Source organism: Erinaceus europaeus, chromosome 1 (assembly GCF_950295315.1).
Source record: "Erinaceus europaeus chromosome 1, mEriEur2.1, whole genome shotgun sequence".
NCBI lineage: Eukaryota > Metazoa > Chordata > Mammalia > Eulipotyphla > Erinaceidae > Erinaceus > Erinaceus europaeus.
The window spans coordinates 36814354-36837299 of record NC_080162.1 but is presented as its reverse complement, the minus strand read 5'-3'; the positions used below and the strand labels follow the sequence as shown (position 1 = coordinate 36837299).

At 42.9% G+C, this 22946-nt stretch overlaps 1 protein-coding gene across 5 annotated transcripts in view; it reads left to right on the top strand.

Moving 5' to 3' along the window:
- Positions 1-18530, top strand: part of TUBB1 (tubulin beta 1 class VI) — a 38076-nt gene extending 19546 nt beyond the window's left edge. For 2 of the 5 annotated variants that reach the window (XM_060182223.1, XM_060182167.1), the window contains exons 2-5: positions 6242-6329; positions 16158-16266; positions 16911-17021; positions 17146-18530. In XM_060182223.1, the coding sequence (XP_060038206.1) occupies positions 6276-6329; positions 16158-16266; positions 16911-17021; positions 17146-18224 (1353 nt within the window). In that variant the 5' untranslated portion in view covers positions 6242-6275 and the 3' untranslated portion in view covers positions 18225-18530. Of the gene's footprint in view, positions 1-6241; positions 6341-13317; positions 13536-16157; positions 16267-16910; positions 17022-17145 lie in introns of those variants that run through there. The other 3 variants (XM_060182292.1, XM_007529231.3, XM_060182369.1) reach the window with 3 other exon arrangements.
- Positions 18531-22946: the final 4416 nt, after the last annotated feature.

Sequence of the window (22946 nt, the reverse complement as noted above, 5' to 3'; positions counted from 1 at the left end):
CAGGGGCTTGAACCTGGTCCTTGCGCACTGTAATGTGTGTGCTTAAATTAACCAGGTGCGCCACTGCCTGCCCCCTGAACAAGACACAGCTAGACTAGAGCACTGCGAGACCATGTTGTAGCTCACCAGGTTAAGCACATAGTAAGAAGCACAAGGACCGGTGGTAGGATCCTGGTTCTAGCCTCCTGGCTCCCCACCCGCAGAGGGGTCACTTCACAAGTGACGAAGCACGTCTGCAATTTCTATCTTTCTCTCCCTTTCTAGCTTCCCCTCTCCTCTCAATTTCTCTCTGTCCTTCCTATCCTATTTAAAAAAAAAAAAGGAAAAAGGAAAAAGGAAAACATGGCTGCCAGGAGCAATGGATTCTTAGTGCCAGCACCAAGCCCTAGTAATAACCCTGAAGGGGAAAAATAATAATGACAATAAAAAGAAAGAAAGACCAGAGCACTGCTCAGCTCTGACCTTTGGTGGGCTGAGGATTGAACCAGAGACCTCAGAGCCTCAGACATGAAAGTCTTGTAGAATCATTATTCTGTCTTCTCAGTCACTACAATTTCTATCTTTCTACGACAGATTTTAAAATTTTTAAATTGCCCTGAGGTTTGTGTGTAAAGTACTTGTAGTCTTTTGGGTGAATTGATCATTTTGATGGCCACATTTAATGGGTCACATTTTTACTCCTATGGCCACCCTTTCCCTGAGCTGTGTAACTTTGGTGCTTTAGCATGAGATTACTTACCATATGAGGAGTCTCTTTAATCTACCTGGCAAGACTGGTTTGGTGGTGATGAATTGTTTTAATTTTAACCTGTAAAATTCTTTCTCCTCCCCTCTATTTCTAAATGATAAACTGGCAGGGGTATTCTCAGTTGAAAACCTTTTGCTTTCAAGATTTTGATTACATTATGTTATCACCTCGCTCCTATATGTCTTCTGCTGAAAAGTCCACCGAGGTTCCCTTGTATGTAATGTGTTTTCCCCTAGACGCCTGAATTATTTAGCTCTTTCTTTTTTCTGGTTTTCTTTATTTTTTCTTTTTTTTTTTTTCACTATTTAGTTCTTATCTTTAGTTTTTAACACTTTAATTATAATGTGAGTCTGTTGGAATTTATTTTTGTTTGGAAGTCCTCTCATATTATGATATTTAGTTTCTTCCCCAAACTGAGCATGTTCTTGGCTATGATTTCTTCAAATAGGGTTTCTACCCCATTTCACTCTCTTATCCATGTGAGGACCCTATATTACAGCTATTGTTCTTCTCAATGTAGTCCTGCAGGTCTAACATCTGTTTCACATTCTAAATTCTTGTTTCTATTTTTTTTTTTTTTTACTGTGCTTGGTGTTTTTTTCTTTGCCAAATTTTCAACTCAGCAACTTGACTAGCTATTTCTTGTTTAGTTTACTGCTAAGTTACTCTATTGTATTCTTCTCTCTCTTTTTTTTTTTTTTTTTTTTTTTTTTTGCTCAGCTCGGGTTTATGGTGGTGTGGGGGATTTGACTTTAGAGCCTCAGGCATGAGAGTCTCTTTGCAAAACCCCTGACCCTCTATTGTATTATTAAAAAAAACATTTATGTATTTATTGTAGGATAGAGACAGAGAGAAATTGAGAAGGGAGGGGGAGATAGACAGAGGGAAAGAGATAGAAAGATACCTACAGTCCTGCTTCACCACTCATGAAGCTTTCCCCCTCAAGTGGGGACCACAGGCTTGAACCTAGGTCCTCACAGACTGTAATGTGTGTGATTACACAGATGCCTTACCACCTGGCTCCCTCTATTGTATACTTTTTTTTTTTTTTTTTTTACCAGAGCACTGTTCAGCTCTGGCTTATGGTGGTGTGGGGATTGAACCTGGGACTCTGGAGTCTCAGGCATGAAAGTCTCTTTGCATAACCATCATGCTATACCCCCACCCTACTGTATTTTTTATCTCAGCTGATACACACACACACACACACACACACACACACACACACACACAATTTACCAGAGCACTGGCTCAGTTCTGGCTTTTAGTTGTGCCAAGAGTTGAACCTGGGACTTTAGGCAGAAAATCTGTTGTGTAAATCACTTTACTATTTGATCTTTAGCTACTATATATATTTAATATTTATTTATTTTCCCTTTTGTTGCCCTTGTTGTTTCCTCTTGTTGTTGTAGTTATTGTTGTTATTGATGTCATTGTCGTTGTTGGATAGGACAGAGAGAAATGGAGAGAGGAGGGGAAGACAGAGAGAAAGATAGACACCTGCAGACCGGCTTCACCGCCTGTGAAGCGACTCCCCTGCAGGTGGGAAGCCCGGGGCTCGGGTACTTAAGCCGGCCCTAGCGCTTTGCAGCCACGTGCGCTTAACCTGCTGCGCTACCGCTGGACTCCCTAGCTACTATATTTTTAAGTTCATTATTTCTGTTTAATACTTTAAAATATTTTCTGTTTTAGTTGTAATTCTTGCTTTGCTTGTTATTTTTCTTCACTTAATATTGGTATGTTACTTTAAACTCTATGGTTTTGTAAACCAATTAATTCACTAGTAATAAAAGTTACTAAGTGCCAAATAGTTCACCATATAGCGTGCCTGCGTTGCCGTGAGTGCAACCCAGTCTCAATCTTTGGTGCTACATGGGAGGTCTAATGCAAAGGAGGAAGTTCTCATGCCGTGGCATTTCCTTCTCTCTTTGCCTCCTCTTCTTTCTGCACACCCTCCATATCTCTGTAAGTGGCCTGAAGCAATAGATTGTGCATTCCTGAAAACCTGGCTTCAAAAACATAAACCAACCAACCAAACAAAAACAAAACAGAAAATAAACTCTTTTTCAAGCAAACTACCCTGTTCCATTACATCTTAACTTTTTGTAGGGTTTTTGTTTTGTTGTATCACTGTGGAAAATTCTTTTATCTCCTTATCTGGTTTCGGATTGTATTTCAGTGTGTTGAATTGAGCAACCCTCCTTATTTAGCTTGTTGCATAGGCTGTATATCAAAATAATAGGCTATAGGATATAATCCCAGGATAGTTACTCAGGATACTGTGATAGCTGTTACTTTACCTACTGAGATGTATCAAGATAAGGCAGAAGCCAAGGCAGTGGTGGGCTAAAGGTTTCCATGACTTCAAGCCTTCCCAGGTACTGTTATTATCTGAGTTGGAGGTGGAGTGATGGAAGACCTAAAACCTATTCCTCCTTTATTTATTTTAATTGTTTTATTTATTTACTTACTGAACTAAGACAAACCGAAATTGAGATGGGAGAGGGGGATAAAAAGTGATTGAGAGGGAGTCGGGTAGTGCAATGGGTTAAACTCACTGGCGCCAAGTGCAAGGACCAGCTTAAGGATCCCGGTTGGAGCCCCCGGCTCCTCACCTGCAGGAGAGTCACTTCACAAGCGGTGAAGCAGGACTTCAGGTGTCTATCTTTCTTTCCATCTCTCTATCTTCCCCTCGTGTCTCCATTTCTCTCTGTCCTATGCAACAATGACAACATCAATAATAACAATAACTACAACAACAACAAAAAAAACAAGGGCAACAAAAGGGAAAGTAAATAATAAATAAAGAAAAAGAAAAAGACAGTGATTGAGAGACAGACACCTGTAGTCTTGCTTCACCACTTGTGAAGCTTCTCCCTGCAGGTGGGGACCAAGGGATTGAACCTGGGTCCTTGAGCACTGTAATGTGTGTACGTAGCCAGGTGCACACTGCCTGGCTTGGCTTCTGGCTGTCTCTATCCAGTACATAGAGATAGAGAAGATGTAGATAAAAATAAAGATATAGAGATATAAAGAAGGAGAGTGAAAGAGACATCTGCAGCACTGCTTCACCACTATGAAGCATCCCGGGTACAGGTGGGGACCAGGGACTTGAACCCCAGGTCATTGTGCATTGTAATATATTAACTCCACTGGATGTGCCACTGCACAACCATTGTTTATTAATTTATTTTTATCAAAGCACTACATTGCTGTGGTTTATGGTACTATGCAATTGAATTGAACCTGAGATTTCAGAGCCTCAGACTTGAAAGTCTTTTTTTTTTTTTTTTTTTTTTTTTAAACCAGAGCATTGATCAGCCCTGGTTTATGGTGGTGTGAGGGATTGAATCTGGGATTTTAGAGCCTCAGGCAGGAGAGTCTCTGGTTCCCAGGTGTAGGTTTTCCATCAGCTTCAGGTTATCCCTTATCCCAGTCCTGCTCTTAGGGATCTGCCATCCAGACCTATCATAGGGGTGCAGATAGACAGGGAATAATGTAGGAGCTAGGGCTCAGACTGCAGCCAGGCCACCATCTCATCTATTGCAAAGCAGATACATGGAGGGTGATTCTTTTTTTTTTTTTTTCCTCCAGGTTATCGCTGGGGCTCGATGCCTGTGCTACAAATCTACTGCTCCTGGGGGCTATTTTTTCCACCTTTTGTTGCCCTTGTTGTTTATCATTGTTGTTGTTATTATTGCTGTCATTGTTGTTGGATAGGACAGAGAGAAAGCGAGAGAGGAGGATAAGACAGAGGGGGAGAGAATGATAGACACCTGAAATCCTGCTTCACTGCTTGTGAAATGACTTCCCTGCAGGTGGGGCGCTGAGGGGTTCGAACTGGGATCCTTATGCTGGTCCTTGCACTTTGCTCCATGTGTGTTTAAACCATTGAGCTACCGCCCACTCCCAGAGGGTGGTTCTTAAACTCTATGAGTACCATCTGTGAAATATTTCCCTTCTAACAGCTCACTTGTAATTCACGTGCTCTAGTCTCTGATAAGAGGCAGTTAAGTATAAATTTGGCCCCAGCCCATGTGTGGATAAAACAGGTGCTCTGAATAAGGTAAGGGCAGAGGAGCCTCTCTTCTGAGGAAGCCACAGGTAGAGTTTGTTTCGTCCCCAACACGCTTCATATTCCAGCCTCTTTCCCTCCCAAAGTTCAAACTCCAGCTTCATGTAGCCAAGTGTTACAGGCTAAGCTGTTAGTCCCCACCCAGGACAAAGGTCGTGCTCAGAGTCAAAGGAATGGCCAGTAGCCTTTGGCATCTCCAGCCACAGAGGTGTGGGTGTCTCCCTTTCAATCCTGGCTTCTTAGTTGTTTGTTGGCTTTCTGGTGTTCCCCTCTGCTGGTGTCTGTCTATCCCTCTGGAGCAAGGCCATGGGTTGTATGGCTCCCCACTGTCTCTCTACTCTCTGGAAAAAAGTGTCCCCTTTTTGTGCCTCATTATATATGCCCCAATCTGCAATTGAGCTTTTCAATATCAGAAGCTTTGCTTTGATTGCAACCTCCCTCCCTTGCAAAGATAACTGCCCTATGGTACACTGACAATCTTTTCCCATCTTTTTCTTCCTCCTCCTATTTTTTCCCCTCCTTCTTTTCATTTTATCCAAATAGAGCACCTCTCACTTCTGGTTTATGGTAGTGTGGGGGATTGAACCTGGGATCTTAGAGCTTTAGGCATGAAAGTCTTTATGCATAACCATGGTTATTCCCCTGACCTTACCAACAATCTTTTGTCTCAGCTATTTCCACACCCTTCTATGTCGCCCTTTCCTGACTAGCTGCTCCTTTTATAGGGTCTGTCTTTCCCTCATTTATTATTTAGTTGAAAATGTGGGACGAGGGAAGCCCATCATTTTAGTTGTCCTCCCTTTTGTTAGAAATCCCTCATACTTTGGGGTTCAAAGACCTGCATCTCGTCTCTGTTTCTGCGATACTTTTTTTCTCTTTTTTTACCAGAGTGATCAGCTCTGGCTTATGGTGGTGTAGAGGATTGAACCTGGGACTTTTTTACCAGACTGATCAGCTCTGGCTTATGGTGGTGTAGAGGATTGAACCTGGGACTTTGGAGCTTCATGCAGGAGAGTCTCTTTGCATAACCATTTTGCTATTCTAAGGCCTGTCCAACCTCTAATTTTGTCTACAAAATGGAGAGAACCAGCATCTAGCCCAAAGGCAGTGCCATTGTGAGGCTACACAAGGTGTTGTGTAAAGACATGACAAAATAGAGGAAAGGACAGCAAAAAAGGAAACTCATCCTGCCTTCAAACAGCACCCCTGGGGAGTGGGCCCTGTATTTCTACCTCCTCTGAGATCCCCAAACCCCCAAATAGCACTAAGTCAATATTTGTTGGATAAATGAGTGGATTTCTGAGACTCATCCAGCAAAGATTTGCTGGAAAAACATGTGCTTAAAGAAGTATCTTTCTGTGTTTGATTTCAGCTCTATGTGCTGACCTATATTATGCTTATCTCTGTTTCCACCTCAGAACATTGCCGACATGGACCTGCTTACCTGAGGAGATGGGAGACCTGCTAATTACAGTGGAGAAGTTAATGTGTCCAGACTCCATCAGTGTAAGGCAAAGGTGTGGGCGTGTGTGTGTGTGTGTGTGTGTGTGTGTACACACACGTATGTATATGCTTGCTCCTTGTATGCATATTTCCTTCTTGAAATCAGAGATCCACAGACCAGGACATGGTTACTTATTTTTTCTTTTTAATTTATTATTATTTATTTATTATTGGATAGAAACTTAGAGAAATTGAGAGAGGAGGGGGAGACAGAGAGGGAGAGAGTCAGAGAGACAGTTGCAGTTCTACTTCACCACTTGTGAAGCTTTCCCCCTATATGTGGGGACCAGGGTTTTGAACTGGGGTTCTTATGCACTGTAGTGTGTACATTTAATCAGGTGTAGCACTGCATAGACCTCCTTCCTTTCTTTCTATCTTTCTTCTCTTTTCTGTCTTTCTTTTTTTGCTAAGAGGGCTATTGGTGGCCACTTATTTTTTTTCTTTCTTTCAATTTTTATTTGACAGGAAAGAAACTGGGAGTGGAGGAGAGATAGAGAGGGAGAAAGAAAGGTAGATACCTTCAGACCTGCTTCACTGTTCATGAAATGCCCCCCTGCAAGTGGAGAGCAGGGGCTTGAACCCGGGTCCTTCTACATAATGATATGTGTACTTAACTGGGTGTGCCACCGCCCAACCCCTGACATGTTAATGTTACTTTAAAAATATTTTATTTATTTATTTATGAGAAAGATAGGAGGAGAGAGAAAGAACCAGATATCACTCTGGTACATGTGCTGCTGGGAATTGAACTCAGGACCTCATGCTGGAGAGTCCAATGCTTTATCCACTGCGCCACCTCCCAGACCCCATGTTACATTTCAATTTAGTTTATGTTTAACTTGAAAGGACAGAGAGAAACTGAGAGGAAGAGAGAGAGAGAGAGAGAGAGAGAGAATCTTGTAGCACTGTTTGAGCACATGGTAGTATGAATGATCTACTAGGTATGCCACCACCCAACCCCCAGAATATAGCTATTCATGGACCCAAAGACTGGGCCTACTCTGCACTACACAGACTTGGAGACTGGCAGGGATGGACCAGTTCAGCTAGGGCTAGAAGGGCCCTCTGCATCACCAGTAGCCAAACTTACATGAGAAAAAAGAAGACAAAAAAACAGTATCTTCCTGCAGGTACTTACTTCTTCTCCCAGAACTTTCTTACACGGTGAAAGAACACACATGGAGGGCACGCACCAAAAAGTGGAGTTCAGCTCTGTTGATGATCTGCCCACACTGCTGAGTCACTCATAATGGCCCCTCAGATGTCATTTTCTTCTTAAGACAGTTGGAAAAATTTCTGCCTCTGAATCATGAGCAAACATTATAATTCTTTTTTATAAACACTCTTCTTTGAGTTATTCAGGAACTTGGGTGCACTCACAAGTGGAAGATCTCGTAGGATAAAATCAACCACTTCCCCAAGGACTTTGTTTTTATCCAAATTAGATTTCACTTGCCAAATTGGGTGGAGGGCTCCATTTGATCACTGGGCAATATCTTTGGGGGAAGTCTGGAATAGCTGATTTGAGGTTTCTGGGTGACACTTATTTTTCCCTTATCATCTTATATTCCCATAATAGACCCAAGTGTCATCCAGGAAAAGGCTTTCTACCACAGCTTCTTCTTGTGGACTGCAATTATGACAGCCTGTCAGAGGAAAGGGAGATTCATGTTGTGGGGGTTGCCTGGTTAACTTAACAATCTCAAGGTCCTGGCATGTGGAGGTATCCACCATGCACACAGTGGCTGTCTTCAGTTGGCCCTCTTGGGTGGTGCTAACCGGAGCTCTGGGTTTTTGTATAGTCAGTGCTGAGCTTTCTTTGCTATTGCCCTTCCTTGTCATTCACCACTGATGGCCACTTCCAATCAGTTACTGCTGCTCAAAGCTGTAGGGATCACCTTTAGCCTGGCAGGAGAATAAGTCTTGGCTAACACGGCCTCTCAGGGGTACCATTCACTTGTGTCCCAGGACTTGTCTCCCTGTATCTATTGTCTGAGAAAAGCACTATAGATTCACTGCTTCATTGGTTTCTACTGAATTGGCAGTCAGAGGAGACCTCACTCCTTGGAGAAACAGGTACCCTCAGTAACAAAGACACAGGGATGGAGACAGTGTGTACTGTACTGCTTTTCAGAACTACTTCTTGACCCAGACTTTGTGAATTCTGTGTCCACAACTGTATCCAGCCCAATGCCAGCAAATGCTCAAAGTATTGCCCTATACAGCATATCACATCTCCATTCTTCAGAGGGAAACACACAGCCTACAAGGGGTCTTGGGGGTCCCTCACAAACATCACAGCAAATCCAAGATGTGGGGCCACTGTCCTGTTTTATAGACTCATCAAAGTAATTTAGGCTTAGGGAGGTGGTGATTTTTACCCCCTCGCCCCTGCAAACTTGCCTGCTCAGCATCTGCCTCCCCCTGACTCCCAGCAGTGTCCAAAGCTCAGCACTCTGTTGAGACTGAGTAAACACTGCTAGCTGTGCAAGGAATCAAAGCAAACACCCCCCCACACACACACCCCTTTGTCAATGGCCCCATTAACAGAAAAAACCTTTTACTCACCTACCTGGAGACATGGACTTTTCCCTCCCTAAGCAAACTTAGATATGACCAAGAGGAATGTGCTCCAGGGTAGAGGTTTGGGGGAGGACCCCCAAGACACTGAATTCTGCTCAGATGGCAAAAAAAGAACACAGGAAGATCAAAAATGCTCTTCTGGCCCAGCCCAGTAGTCTCTGTGGTGGCCAACAGGGTCTTTTTCAACAGACCTGTCAGGCCCCACTGCCCACAATAACCTCTCTGTGGTCACTCCATCCACAGGCCATTCATGATGTTCAGGTTTCTTGGAACGATTTACACTTTCAGCCCAGACCAGCTCTTAGGGATAGAGGAAAAAAGACCTCGGGCTCTGACTCCCCCACCCCACCCATTAGAAGGCCACACTTGTGAATAAAATACATTATTGGCTTTAAGAAAACTTGCCATCCATCCATCCATCCATCCTGAGCATGGTGCTCCAGCTCACTCAATCTGCTGTTGGTGTATGCTGAACAAACATTTACTGAGGCCCTCTCTCATACAGCAGGCACTTTGGGAACTCAGAGGTGAAATGACACCAGCAGTACCCAGACTGGCACAGAGATAAGGCAAGAGTAGAAGTAATTAGCAAACACAACCTTCTGCAATAAGTGCAGAGAAAAGTGCTAGCATCAGAGGAAGCAGGAGCCACTGACCTTGGGAGACCCTCTCCCTTTCAAGGTCATGGATGGCCCATGAAAGTTAAACCCAGTTGTAATCTTGGAGATTTGTGAGAGTCTGGCCTGGAGGGGAAGGAGTGGTTTGGGTACAGGGAACAGAGGGAGGAGAGATGGAGCAAAAGAATTCAGAGCAAGGCCCAAGAGGTAGGAAGGAACTCCAGGCAAGCTGGTGGTTCATTCTCTATAGTATATATTTTAATTTGTGGTAGGTAAAATGCTGTTACACATAAGGCTGGTGAGATAACATAGTAGTTACGCAAAAAGTCTCCTAGGCCTGATATTCTGTGGACTCAGCTTCAGTTTCCCAACATCACCACAAGCCAGAACTGAGCAATACTCTGGAAAATAATACTTAAAAAGTAAAATAAAAAATAATACTATTATAAAAATATAAAAGAACTTACATAGTCTTCTTTTTTCCCTTGTGGGATGACAGAGTTTGAACTAGAAGCCTCTGTGAATGATGCGATCAGAGTAGGACAAAAATTCCAAATTTAGAGAAACATTGTAAGAGTAATTAGTAATCCTGTACAAATTTTGGAAGATTTGCTAAATGTTAACATTTTGTTACATTTGCTTAACTACTCTTTCTTTTATTTTTAAATTTTTTTATTATCTTTATTTATTTGTTGGATAGAGACATCTAGAAATAGAGAGGGAATGGGGGATAGAGAGAGAGAGAGACAGAGACAGAGAGAGACAGAGAGACACCTGCAGCACTGCTTCACCACTCATGGAGCTTCCCCCTGCAGGTGGGGACCGGGGATTCAAACCTGGGTCCTTGTGCATTGTAACATGTGCGCTCAACCAGATGCACCACCACCTGGTCTCCTACTCTTTCTACATTTATCACATCATTGCTGTGGTTGCCAAACTGAGAGTAAACTTCTACCTTGGTGCTTGACCTTAATGCTTCATAGTATCTCCTGAAGGTAAAAACTACCATTTCCTTCAGCTGATCAAATTGACCAACTATAACATGGATTTAAGGCAATTGTCCAATCACACTGTTTACAGTTGTCCTAATGGCCTCCCTTAAAATAACTCTTCCCCTCACCCATGGTCCCACCTGGCGGTTAGCTGGCATGTGACTGTGAGGTCCCTGGTCAGTATGAGGCAGGAGCAACCCTGTGTAGTCCACTCTTCCTCTTCCCGACTTCTCTGTAGGGGCAAAGCTTGTGTTCTTGGACCTTGTGATTGAAAATTTTTGGGGAAAGAAGAGGTTATTTTCCCTAGGCTGTTCATTGTGAATAATTTTCCTACTTCTCACTGACTGCATATCTTGAAACTACCCTGAATTGTACAAACAGTGGGGTGTCCCATCTTTGTGATAGGGAGGACAGACCCCTTCCTTGAGGTTACTGTGGGCTAGTGGCAGGGGAAGGGAATCTTAGTCTCAGACTCAGCTCTAAGTCCACATCAGGTCTGCTTTTGTGTATACATTTTGGGAGATGTCTCCTTAGAGTCAAGAAGGCTTTCTCTGTTTTTTACTTTTTTCGTTGTTGTTTTTCTTCTTTCTTCTTTTTTATTTTTAAATATTTATTTATTTTTCCTTTTGTTGCCCTTGTTTTTTTTTAATTGTTGTTGTAGTTGTTGTTATTGATGTCATCATTATTAGATAGGACAGAGAGAAATGGAGAGAGGAGGGGAAGACACCTGCAGACCTGCTTCACCTCTTGTGAAGCGACTCATCTGCAGGTGGGGAGCTGGGGGCTCGAACTGGGATCCTTATGCTTCGTGCCACATGTCCTTGTGCTTCGTGCCACATGCGCTTAACCCGCTGTGCTACTGCCTGACTCCTGAAGGTTCTTTTCTTAAATCAGCTAACCCACTAAGGCCGAATACATCCCTCCTCCCCAGTGTCCAGCATATACTGAGCAGTGTTTCCATCCACAGCTGAAAACCAGAGAGAGAGAGAGAGAGGCCCTGAAAGACAGGTACTTGCCAGAAGGCTTGACCACACTACGGGGTGGGGTGTTAGGAAGAGACCTTGCCCACCTGCTCTGTACCTACACCTCTAGGCTCCAAGAGTCACAGGGTCAGTTCTTACCAGCCTTTCCTGTATTCAGACTCACTCCAACTTTCAACTTTCTCCCCAATGTTCCATATTCGCTTCTCTATGGAGGGTGTTATCCACTGGGGAAAATAATCACAAGAGAATCTCTGAACCCAGTCCCAGGCCCAGCCATCCTAAAAGGATGTAAGCTGGATCTGGCCCAGTGCTGTACTCCATGTTGCTGGGCAAGGCACATGTGGGTGGGAAGAGGGACGGTACCTGTACTGGTTTGGTGAGACTGTTTACAGACAGTTCAGAGAGGCGTGCAAAGCACCTGTCCTCTGCTTGAGTGTCTGTTTGGCTTTTGGAAAATTTATGGTCTGCAAAAGGAAATGCAAACATCATCCCCCAGACAAGGAGACTAGAGCAAAATGGACCACAGCACCAGCATCAGGGGCCAGAAAGAGCACGGAAGGGCAGCCACATCTTTGCTCAGGCACAAGGCTCTATAAGAACATGACAGTGGAGCAATTTATAGCAAGAATGGGAGCTAGCATGCTTTTAAGGGGAGAGTGAATGTCTGGGTAGGTGTAGAATGGGAAACAGGTACAGGCTCTGAACCCACAGTCTTCTCTTTTGGAAGCCAGGCTTTCTGAAAACCCTCATCTGGCAAATGGATTGGGAAGGTAGTTTGGGTCTCGATTGGGAAAAGCCTTGATGGTGATTCTGGAATCAAGATTTTCTCTCTCTCTACTGTGTTTTCTCAAATTCCGAAGAATCATGTTACATACAGCTTCAGCCAAGTTCAAAAAGAAAACATTTTCACTATTATGGATAGTATTTTTTTTCTACTGACATTGATGTTTACAATGTAACAATAAGTGTTTTATTTATTATCTTTATTTATTTATTGGATAGTGACAGTCAGGAATCGAGAGGGAAGGGGGTGATAGGGAGAGAGAGGGAAAGAGAAACAGAGAGACACCTGCAACACTGTTTCACTACTCACAAAGTTTTCCACCCTGCAGGTGGGGACTAGGGGCTTGACCCTGTGTCCTTACATATTGCTTTTTTTTTTAAGTTTTATTTATTTATTCATGAGAAATGATAGAAGAGAGAGAAAGAACCAGATATCACTCTGGTACACGTGCTGCTGGGGATTGAACTTGGGAACTCATGCTTGAGAGTCCAAAGCCTTATCCACTGCGCCACCTCCCAGACCACTGGGTTCTTACATAATGTAACATGTGTGCTCAACCAGGTGTGCCACCACTTGGCCCCACTAAAAGTAAACATTTGTACCCAAGTTTCCTTTAAAATCTCCAGTACACAGCCAATGACTTTGAGAGCACTCTTTAGAAACTCAGTTGAGGGCAGTGGGAGCCATAGTTTATTCTTAGATGTTGGTAGTGTCATGGTGGTGAAGTCATGCCTTACTCTAGCCTTATCTGTCAAATGATGAGTTTAGACACAAGGATTCCTAATAATGCCCCTGGCTTGGATGGAGAAAGCACTTTGGAGGTGGTCCCAGTCATCCTAGTGAGCTAGAGGGCTAGTTTTAGTTGTCACACATACCCCTACACGGAATCCAGAGTCCACACAGCAAGGCCTTCATATGGTACTTAGGCAGACATGGATCTTGACTCTAGGAAATGACTGGGTGATATTCTCTGTGGCTAGAGGAAACTCCCCTTCCTTGCTAGGGTTGATAGGCCTAGCTCTGGGGCTGGGCCTGGGGTGGGACCTACACTTGGTCAGATTGAAGAATAGCTTGGTCAGCTGGCCCTTTGCTGCAATGACCAGAGTTGTGTGGGACTTGTGTAGTGAAGGACTGTTCTCCTCAAGTTGAGGACACTGAACATTTTACAATCAGACACAAGGCACAAGGCAAGGATGCGTGAAATTGTTCACATTCAGATCGGCCAGTGTGGAAACCAGATCGGAGCCAAGGTAAGGAAAGATGAATCACTGTATTTCATAGGTAGAGTCAGCTAAGGAAATACCATTAGTGAGCAAGGTAGACAGTGAGCCAAGTAGATTGCAAGCACTGGATTTATATATGAGTTATTTTATTATTTATTTATTTAATTTCTAAAGTATATTTATTGGATAGACATAGTCAGGAATTGAGAGGAAGGGGGAGATAGGGAGAATTACCTGCAGCACTGCTTCACCACTTGTGAAGCTTTCCCCCTGTAGGTAAAGGTGGAGGGTTTGAACCCGGGTCCTTGTTCATTGTAACATGTCCGCTTAACTAGGTGCACCACCACCCAGCCCCTCATTATTTTATTTTATTTATTTTTAAAATATTTATTTATTCCCTTTTGTTGCCTTTGTTGTTTTATTGTTGCAGTTATTACTGTTGTCGTCATTGTTGGATAGGACAGAGAGAAATGGAGAGAGGAGGGGAAGGCAGAGAGGGAAGAGAAAGACAGACACCTGCAGACCTGCTTCACCGCCTGTGAAGTGACTCCCCACAGATGGGGAGCCAGGGGCTCGAACTGGGATCTTTACCCCAGTCCTTGTGCTTTGCGCCACCTGTGCTTAACCTGCTGCGCTACCACCCGACTCCCTTTTATTTTATTTTTTAAAAGACTTATCTATGAGACAGAAGGAGAAAGAACGAGAGCATCGCTCTGGCACATACAATGCCAGAGATTAAACGCAGGACCTCCAGCTTGGATGTTCAATGATTAATCCACTGTGCCACCTCCTGGACTACAACAGATAAGTTATTTTAAAAGGCCTTTAGTTGAGTGAAATATGCCAGAAAAGAGAAGGATGAATATTGGATAATCTCATTGTCATAGGCACAGATCCACATTTCCCCAAGATAGGGTCAGTATACCTCATCCTTCACCAAACCATGTTCCTCCTACACTATAGGACACATGTAATCCCACTGCTTCCAAAATGAATTCTGCGGGGGTCGTGCTGTAGCACAGCAGGTTAAGCGCACATGGCAGGAAGCGCTGCTATCAACATAAGGGTCCTGATTCAAGCCCCTGACTCCCCACCTGCAGGGGGTTACTTTACAAGCAGTGAAGCAGGTCTGCAGGTGTCTACCTGTCTCTCCCCCTCTCTGTCTTCCCCTCCTCTCTTGATTTCCCTCTGTCCTGTCCAATAACAGCAAGGGCAAAAAAAAAAAAAAAAAAAAGAAAGAAAAAAAGGGAAAAATGGCCTCCAGGAGCAGTGGATTCATAGTTCAGCCACCAAGCCCCAGCAATAATCCAGGAGGCAAATAATAATAATAATTTTGCATTCTTTTTTATTATTTATTTTTGCTGCCAGGTTTACTGCTGGGACTTTCCACTGGCTGGAAGGGAGAAGATAAGTCAAGGGAGTACAGGTCTACATATAACCGCATACCCTCCCTTTTGAAATGTGTTGTCTAGAGCATAGAGTGCTGGCACTTACTATTGGGGGCCATAAGAACTTTAAGACACACTTAATTTGTGGTGTCATAGAATTTAAACTTATTTATTTTTTTCACCCCCTGAAGAGTATTGGTAGTTTACTATAAAATAAAGTCTTGTTAATCAGACACTGGCCAGTGAAACATCATTTACAAGATATAGCTGAGAAAATACCCAGGAGGATTTTTAACATTAATGAAAATATTTTCATTGCACTTTAATATGTGTTTCTCCATGGCAATGAAAAGAGGCCATCTCAGTAACGGTTTCCATATTAAGAGCTTGGAGCATGTCTACATGAATAGATACCATATATTTGATGGAAAATATGTTTCAGATAGTTACAGGAGACAAAGTCATGCATAATTTTGAACTGTGTGCTTACCTGATCAGCAGGAATGCACGCTTTTTAAAAATGTACCTAGATATACTAGCTGTGGGCTTTCTGGAAAACTGCATGAAAATAAATCCCCAGTGTGAAATGTAATATCATTGTGAAATCAGATAAGAATCCAGTCTATTTTCATTTAATGGGACCTATACTTTACTAGCTAGAAGGGGAAAATAGAGATATATTGTCTGATGTGAAATTCTTGAAATAATGGCTTGAATGTACACCCGGCCTGAATTTAATAGGAACAAAATCCAAGTTAGTATTTTACCTGGTGGCATTTTGTTTAAGAAGTCCAGGTAGATGTAAAATGCAGTCTTCACACTCAAACTTAGGGCTGAAGAAATAACTTACTGGGTGGGACTCATGTCTTGCCATGCACATGACCCAGATTTGAACCCTGGAACTAAACTGGAGGAAGCTCTCATGCTGAAGTGTTTCATCCTCTCTGCTTGGAAAAAGTCAGCTTGGAGTGGGGAGACATCATAGTGATAATGCAAGAAGTGGTAAAATCACATATATATGAGGCTCCAGTTCTGAAAAAATACATACTTTTGCTTAGTATAAGTGACTGTGGAATGTGCATTTATGAAATGGTTATTAAGAATGTCTTGGGAAGGCGTGGTCAAGTAGGCCCTAAGAAACAGGCTTAGGAGCATGAAAAATTTCTGCCTTTCTTTCTTTGTTTAATCTCTTGGTTCAGTGGTGACAACATAACCTTTCTCAATGTTTCTGTCCACTGACCTGTTGCTTTTCTGCTTTCAGTTCTGGGAAGTCATAGGTGAGGAACATGGGATCAACTTGGAAGGCAGTTATGGTGGGGACTCCGCCCTCCAGTTGGAGAGGATCAGCGTGTACTACAATGAAGCTCACGGTAAGATCTGTGAGGCATGGTCATGGTGCCAACCTGGGCACATAGTTGAAAGGAGTGATCATAAATGGGTTATGTACAGGCAGAGTAATGGAATGCCAGAGTGATGGTCCCTTAGGTTCTATCTGTAATGGCAATCATGGAAGGCAATGAGTGGGATCTTAACAAAAGTAGTTTAACATCAACCTGCTTGTTTTGTTTTTAAATGAGAACTAGAATAATTTCCAACAGGAACAGAATTTCTGACATTGCAAACACTATAATCCAGAGAATTATGGAAGCAATATTTGCATTGTTTAGAGGTATATTAGAGATTTATATAATTATTGAGGTCAAGGATATAATTTCAAATCACTTCTAAATGACATCTTATAGAATACCCCCCTTTTACTTATTTTTTAAAGAATTTATTTATTAGTGAGAAAGAAAGGAAGAGAGAGAGAAAGAACCAGACATCACTCTGATACATGTGCTGCTGGAGATTGAACTGGGGACCTCATGCTTGAGAATCCAATGCTTTCTCCACTGCACCACCTCCCGGACCACACCCCCCTCCCCCTTTAAAACCAGTCACAAAGCTCTGCTTTTATGAAACATTAACTGAGAAAAACAACTGTTTGCTGACTGCTTCCTGTTTTTCTACATAGGCAAGAAGTATGTGCCTCGAGCAGTCTTGGTGGACTTGGAACCTGGGACAATGGATAGCATCCGATCTAGCAAATTGGGGGCCCTCTTTCAGCCAGACAGTTTTGTCCACGGTAAGTTTTTCTGAAAGGTTCCCTCAGAAAGAGATGAGGAGACCTCCTAGCAGTGTTCTTCTCTCTTCCTTCCCCCAGATACTCCTACTTGGGGTCAGATAACCAGGTCTCCCCTTTGCAACAGGTACCTCTGGGGCTGGCAACAACTGGGCCAAGGGTCACTACACAGAGGGAGCCGAGTTGCTGGAGAGCGTGCTGGATGTGGTGAGGCATGAGAGTGAGAGTTGTGACTGTCTGCAGGGCTTCCAGGTGGTGCACTCACTAGGTGGGGGCACAGGCTCAGGGATGGGCACACTGCTCATGAACAAGATCCGGGAGGAGTACCCTGACCGCATCATGAACTCCTTCAGTGTGATGCCCTCGCCCAAGGTGTCAGACACGGTGGTGGAGCCCTATAATGCTGTCCTATCCCTGCACCAGCTGCTTGAGAATGCTGATGCCTGCTTCTGCATAGACAATGAGGCCCTCTATGATATTTGCTTCCGTACCCTAAAGCTGACCACACCCAGCTATGTTGACCTCAACCACCTGGTATCCCTGACCATGAGTGGCATAACCACCTCCTTGCGGTTCCCTGGACAGCTCAATGCTGACCTGCGCAAGCTGGCTGTGAACATGGTACCTTTCCCTCGCCTGCACTTCTTCATGCCTGGCTTTGCCCCACTTACCGCTCAGGGTAGCCAGCAGTACCGGGCCCTCTCTGTGGCAGAGCTCACCCAGCAGATGTTTGATGCCCGAAACATCATGGCTGCCTGTGACCCCCGGCATGGCCGCTACCTGACAGTGGCCTGCATCTTCCGGGGCCAGATGTCCACCAAGGAAGTGGATGAACAGTTGCTTGCTGTGCAGACAAGGAATAGCAGCTGTTTTGTAGAGTGGATCCCCAATAATGTCAAGGTGGCTGTCTGTGACATCCCTCCCCGGGGGCTGAATATGGCGGCCACCTTCATAGGCAATAACACAGCCATTCAAGAGCTCTTCACCAGAGTGTCGGAGCATTTTTCAGCTATGTTCAAGAGGAAGGCTTTTGTACACTGGTATACTGGTGAGGGGATGGACATTGGTGAATTTGTGGAAGCTGAAGGCAATATCCATGATTTGATATCTGAGTACCAACAATTTCAAGATGTCCAAGTGGTACTGGAAGAAAATGAAGAGGCCGTGGGGGAGGCAGAAATGGAACCAGGAGATAAGGAACATTAACCATGAGCAAAAGCTGTGCTGCAGGGTATAGTCACTTACAGAACAGCTTCTCTTAAGATGACTGTTTCCCTGCAGCAGTCCCAAGCCTACTCTGCACTGCAGCACAGAAAACAGCCACACTGTCACCTGTTATCAGCTTTGACAAGAGACTTTGGTGTTGGGGGTAGGGAAAGGACTATTAGGCACTGGGGTTTCCTGCTAGCTTCTACTTGAAAATTTGATATTCAATATGCACTCTATTCACCTTTTTAAAAATAGCAGTGTATTTACTGTATGACATTCCCTTCATTAAATGTTTATTGTGTACTTACTATACACAAACCATGGTGCCAGGAATGGCACTGCATGTGTGGTTGGCTGAGGGGTGGCACTGTACTCTATTCTAATTTGTGAACTCTGAGGAACAGAGACACATCTTGGTTTTCTCATGGGGCATCCTGGGGTGCTAAGACACTTCCTTTGGTCATCTCTTCTCAACTACACTCTTCAAATAGTAACCTACCTCCTTGAATTTATCAGCCTTCAGGTGGGTCTGGTGACTAAATGGTAATGTGAAGAAACTTCACTAGGAGGACTGGGTGGTGGTGCACGTTACAAGTGCTCAAGGACCTGGGTTTGAGTCCCTGGTTCCCACCTGCAGAGGGAAAGCTTTGCAAGTGGTGAAGTAGGGCTGCAGATGTCTCTCTTTCTCTCTATCTCCCCTACCCTCTTGATTTCTGGCTGTCTCTATCTAATAAATAAAGATAATAAAAAAAATTAAGAAACAAATCAGAATGATAAAAAAAAAAAAAGAAATTTCTGTGGTCCAGGAGGTGGCGCAGTAGATAAAGCATCAGACTCTCAAGCATGAGGTCCTAAGTTCAATCCCCGGCAGCACATGTACCAGGGTGATGCCTGGTTCTTTCTCCTATGTTTCTCATTAATAAAGTATTTAAAAAAAAAAAAAAGAAAGAAACTTCATTAGGGACTGGGCAGTGGTACACCCAGTTAAGCGCACACAGTACTAAGTGCAAGGGCCCAAGCAAGGATCTGGGTTGGAGCCTCAAGCTCCACACCTGTGTGTGGGGGGGGTGGTGGTGGAGGGGCTACTTCACAACTGGTGAAGCAGGTCTGCAGTTGTCTATCTTTCTATCTTCCCCTCCTCTCTGTCAATAAAATGGAAAGAATGGCCACCAGGTGCATATTTATAGTGCTGGCAACAAGCTCCAGTGATAACCCTGTAGGCCAAAAAAAACCCACAAAAACAAACAAAAAAAAACACAACCCCCCCAAAAAAAAAAAAAAAACACCACAAAAACCTCACTGCTATGGTAAAAGTGAATCAACACCCACTAGTAAATTCTTTTTTTTTTTTTTTTTAAAGATTTTATTTATTTATTAATGAGAAAGATAGGAGAGAGAGAAAGAACCAGACATCACTCTGGTACATGTGCTGCCGGGGACTGAACTCAGCATCTCATGCTTAAGAGTCCGACGCTTTATCCACTATACCACCTCCTGGACCACCCACTAGTAAATTCTATAGTCCTACGTAAACACACTTCCACAATTAGCTGGATAGAGTAAAGGGAAGAAAGAAAAGTAGTAGTTCTTTTCTATAAAAGTACCTGGCTACAAAACAACAAATGATATGTAAAACTGAAGAACTTCAGTCCTCTGATGTTCTGCATAGCTAGCTTTGTAACACAACACACAGAGACATAGACACACACACACAAACACACACACACGATCTTAAGTTTCTTATTAGTGTTAGATTCTGGGAATTCATTAATAATCATCTTGGTTTTTCTTTGAAAGGCTGTTTTGAAATGCCCTTTTCACTTTCATTCAGTAATTACCTTTGAAAATGCTCTGTAGCCTCTTTGCTCTTTCCAAAAGGGCATACCGTGAGCTCGGCAACCATTCAAATGTAGGAATTAAACAGCCTCAGCTGCAGTGTCCTTCTCGGTTACGGAGGACATCGTCTCATTAGGGAACTTTTACAGTTCAAATTAATTTGCAGAAGTTGCCATGAATGTTTGCATGATGACACAGCTTTAACTATTACACAATTTTAATCTGTTCACATTACAACAGGACCAAATACACAAGAGCATAATCAAGTCATCCATAACTTCTTAATTATGGTTTACCTATTTCTGACATAAAGCATTGCCATCCCTTCCAGTACTAGAAGGGTTTTAGCAGTCTTCTAGAATTATCATTCAACAGTACTACTTGATCCAAGGAACCAGTAATGGGGAGATTCTCTGGCCCTCACTGAAGGAAATATTTACTTGCAGGCAGAAGAGTCTCATTTCTCAATTTGCTTTTGTCAACTGCAGTAATAAAGGGGCAGGTGGATGGATGACAGAAGCTTATTTTGTGCAACTCTCCTCTTTCCATGTGTGTACCTTGAGGGAATAACAAAACATATCAGAGAAACTGTCATTATCATGACTAGCCTTTCACTTTTTACAATTAAAACTGCTTTCAGTACCTTCTGCTTGGGTCAGCAAAATAGCTCGCTTGGGTAGTGTGTTGTTTTTGTCATGTATGCAATCCCAGTTTTAAATTTTTTTTATATTTATTTTCCCTTTTGTTGCCCTTTTTTTTTTCTTTATTGTTATTGATGTTATTGTTAGGACAGAGAGAAATGGAGAAAGGAGGGGAAGACAGAGGGGGAGAGAAAGATAGACACCTGCAGACCTGCTTTACCGCTTTTGAAGCGACTCCCCTGCAGGTGGGGAGCTGGGGGCAGGAACCGGGATTCTTACATAGGTCCTTGAGCTTTGTGCCACCTGTGCTTAACCTGCTGTGCTACTGCCCGACTCCCGCAACCCCAGTTTTGAGCCTGTATCCACCACATTAAAGGAAGCTTCAGTGTCAGGGTGTCTTTCACTCTGCGTCTATTCAAACAAAACACAGCATGCTCCATGATTCAAGAACTAACAATAAAGCTCACTTAACAAGGAACTACCTTTGAGGCTAAAATGTTTTAACAACCTGTGATTCTACATGGATTTATTCCTATTTCTTCTAGCACTTCTAAAATCTAAAAAGTCCTATAGGCTTGGATTAAAAAAAAACAATCCAACAACAACAAAAACCTGATTTGTATTACTCTCTTTTTGTTCTCTCAATAGTAATCATTAAATAACAAAATTACTTTTAAATCACTAAATTGTTTCATTTCAGACTAAATAAGTTCCTTTATTGGAACCTAACTGCCCAGAGTGAATAATTTAAGGAGTTAAACATATTTCTAATTTTCTCTCACCATCCTACTTTTTGAGGTAGTGGAAATAAGACTAGAAAAAAAAAAAAAGTAAAACAGAACACTAGAAACCAGAGAAATCTGTGTCCCCTCCGAATTTGAAGAACTTATTAAGTTATGGTTGCTACGGTGATGTTGGTTGATCGGAGCCCGAGAGTAGTCTCAGAATTTTAGCGCTTGTCTGATTTCTTCCTCATACATATTACAGGAGTGAAAAAGACTAAAAATTCCCTCAAAAATCACCCAGCTAGATCGTAAAACACCAATCTCTAGTTTTGATCCAGGTCCCGACCACCGATAATCTGCACACAATAGATCTTTTGGCTTTTTAGTAGAACTGCTCAGCAAGTCTTATTTCATTTTGTTTAGGACTGCTTCTAATCAGAGAAAGCTTGAGAGAATCTTTGCTGAGCAGTAAATTTGTCTTTCATTTAGTTACATAAATCCTTCCTACATCGCAAGCTCTGTCCCCAAGTCTCACCTTTAATTATCACATCTGCCTCCTTAATAAATGACTTCTAATTACTCGGCTGAAAATAATTTATCCCTTTGCCTGTCAGTTACTTTGTCTGGTATCAAAAAAGCTCAACGGCCTTGTGATTCATTCTTGTCCTTGTAATAAAAGATGCTTCCTAGTATCTTAATCTTAGGGACGGAAGCACTGACATCTGAGGATTCAAAACAGAAGAGCCCAAGGCAAAGAGTTCAGGGGCTGCCCCCCCCCCTTCTATGCCCCCACCCCTCTGGGATTGTTTCTTAGACATCTGGTGCAGAGAAATAAAGCCCACAGGTCAAGTGTCAGGCAGAAGTCATCCCTAGGAGAAGAAAACAAAGACGTTCTCTCCAGTTCCTCAGCAGCATGGGCAGGGTAAATCTGATAAATGACTGTTATTTACATGATAACAACTGGTCACTGGTCATGGTACAAAAGCTGGTTTCAGAATTTCCTGTCCAAATTTATTTCTCCATTCTCCACAGAACCTGCTTTGTAATGTGTCTTACTTGGTTAAGTGCTTCCAAAATTTAAAGATTAAAAAAAAAAAAACCCGCACAAAAATTGCAATTCTCTAATCTCTAAATATTTAATAAGTAAAACACCACTGAACTGTTGTGAGTATCATGCTTGAGGCTGCAGTCAGGAAAATCTTTAGTTCATTTTGGCCAGCAACTTAACATGCGAACTACTGCATAGCTTTCGCCACATTTCCTATGAGAAATGCTACCAGAATATAAAGATTCACTTATAAACCATGTGAAGAGCATAGTAAAAAATGAGCACAATTTATTATTTGTTCTTCTAATCTATGCTTGGTAATTATTTTCATTTAGGCCACTGGCTAAGCGGCACTATTTGGGATACTGCTGCTCTTGCTAAAGGATAAAGCCGGTGGAACATCACATCCAATCCTACACATGACTCCTGCAATTCAAAGATAAAGGACAATAGGAGAACCTCAATGACA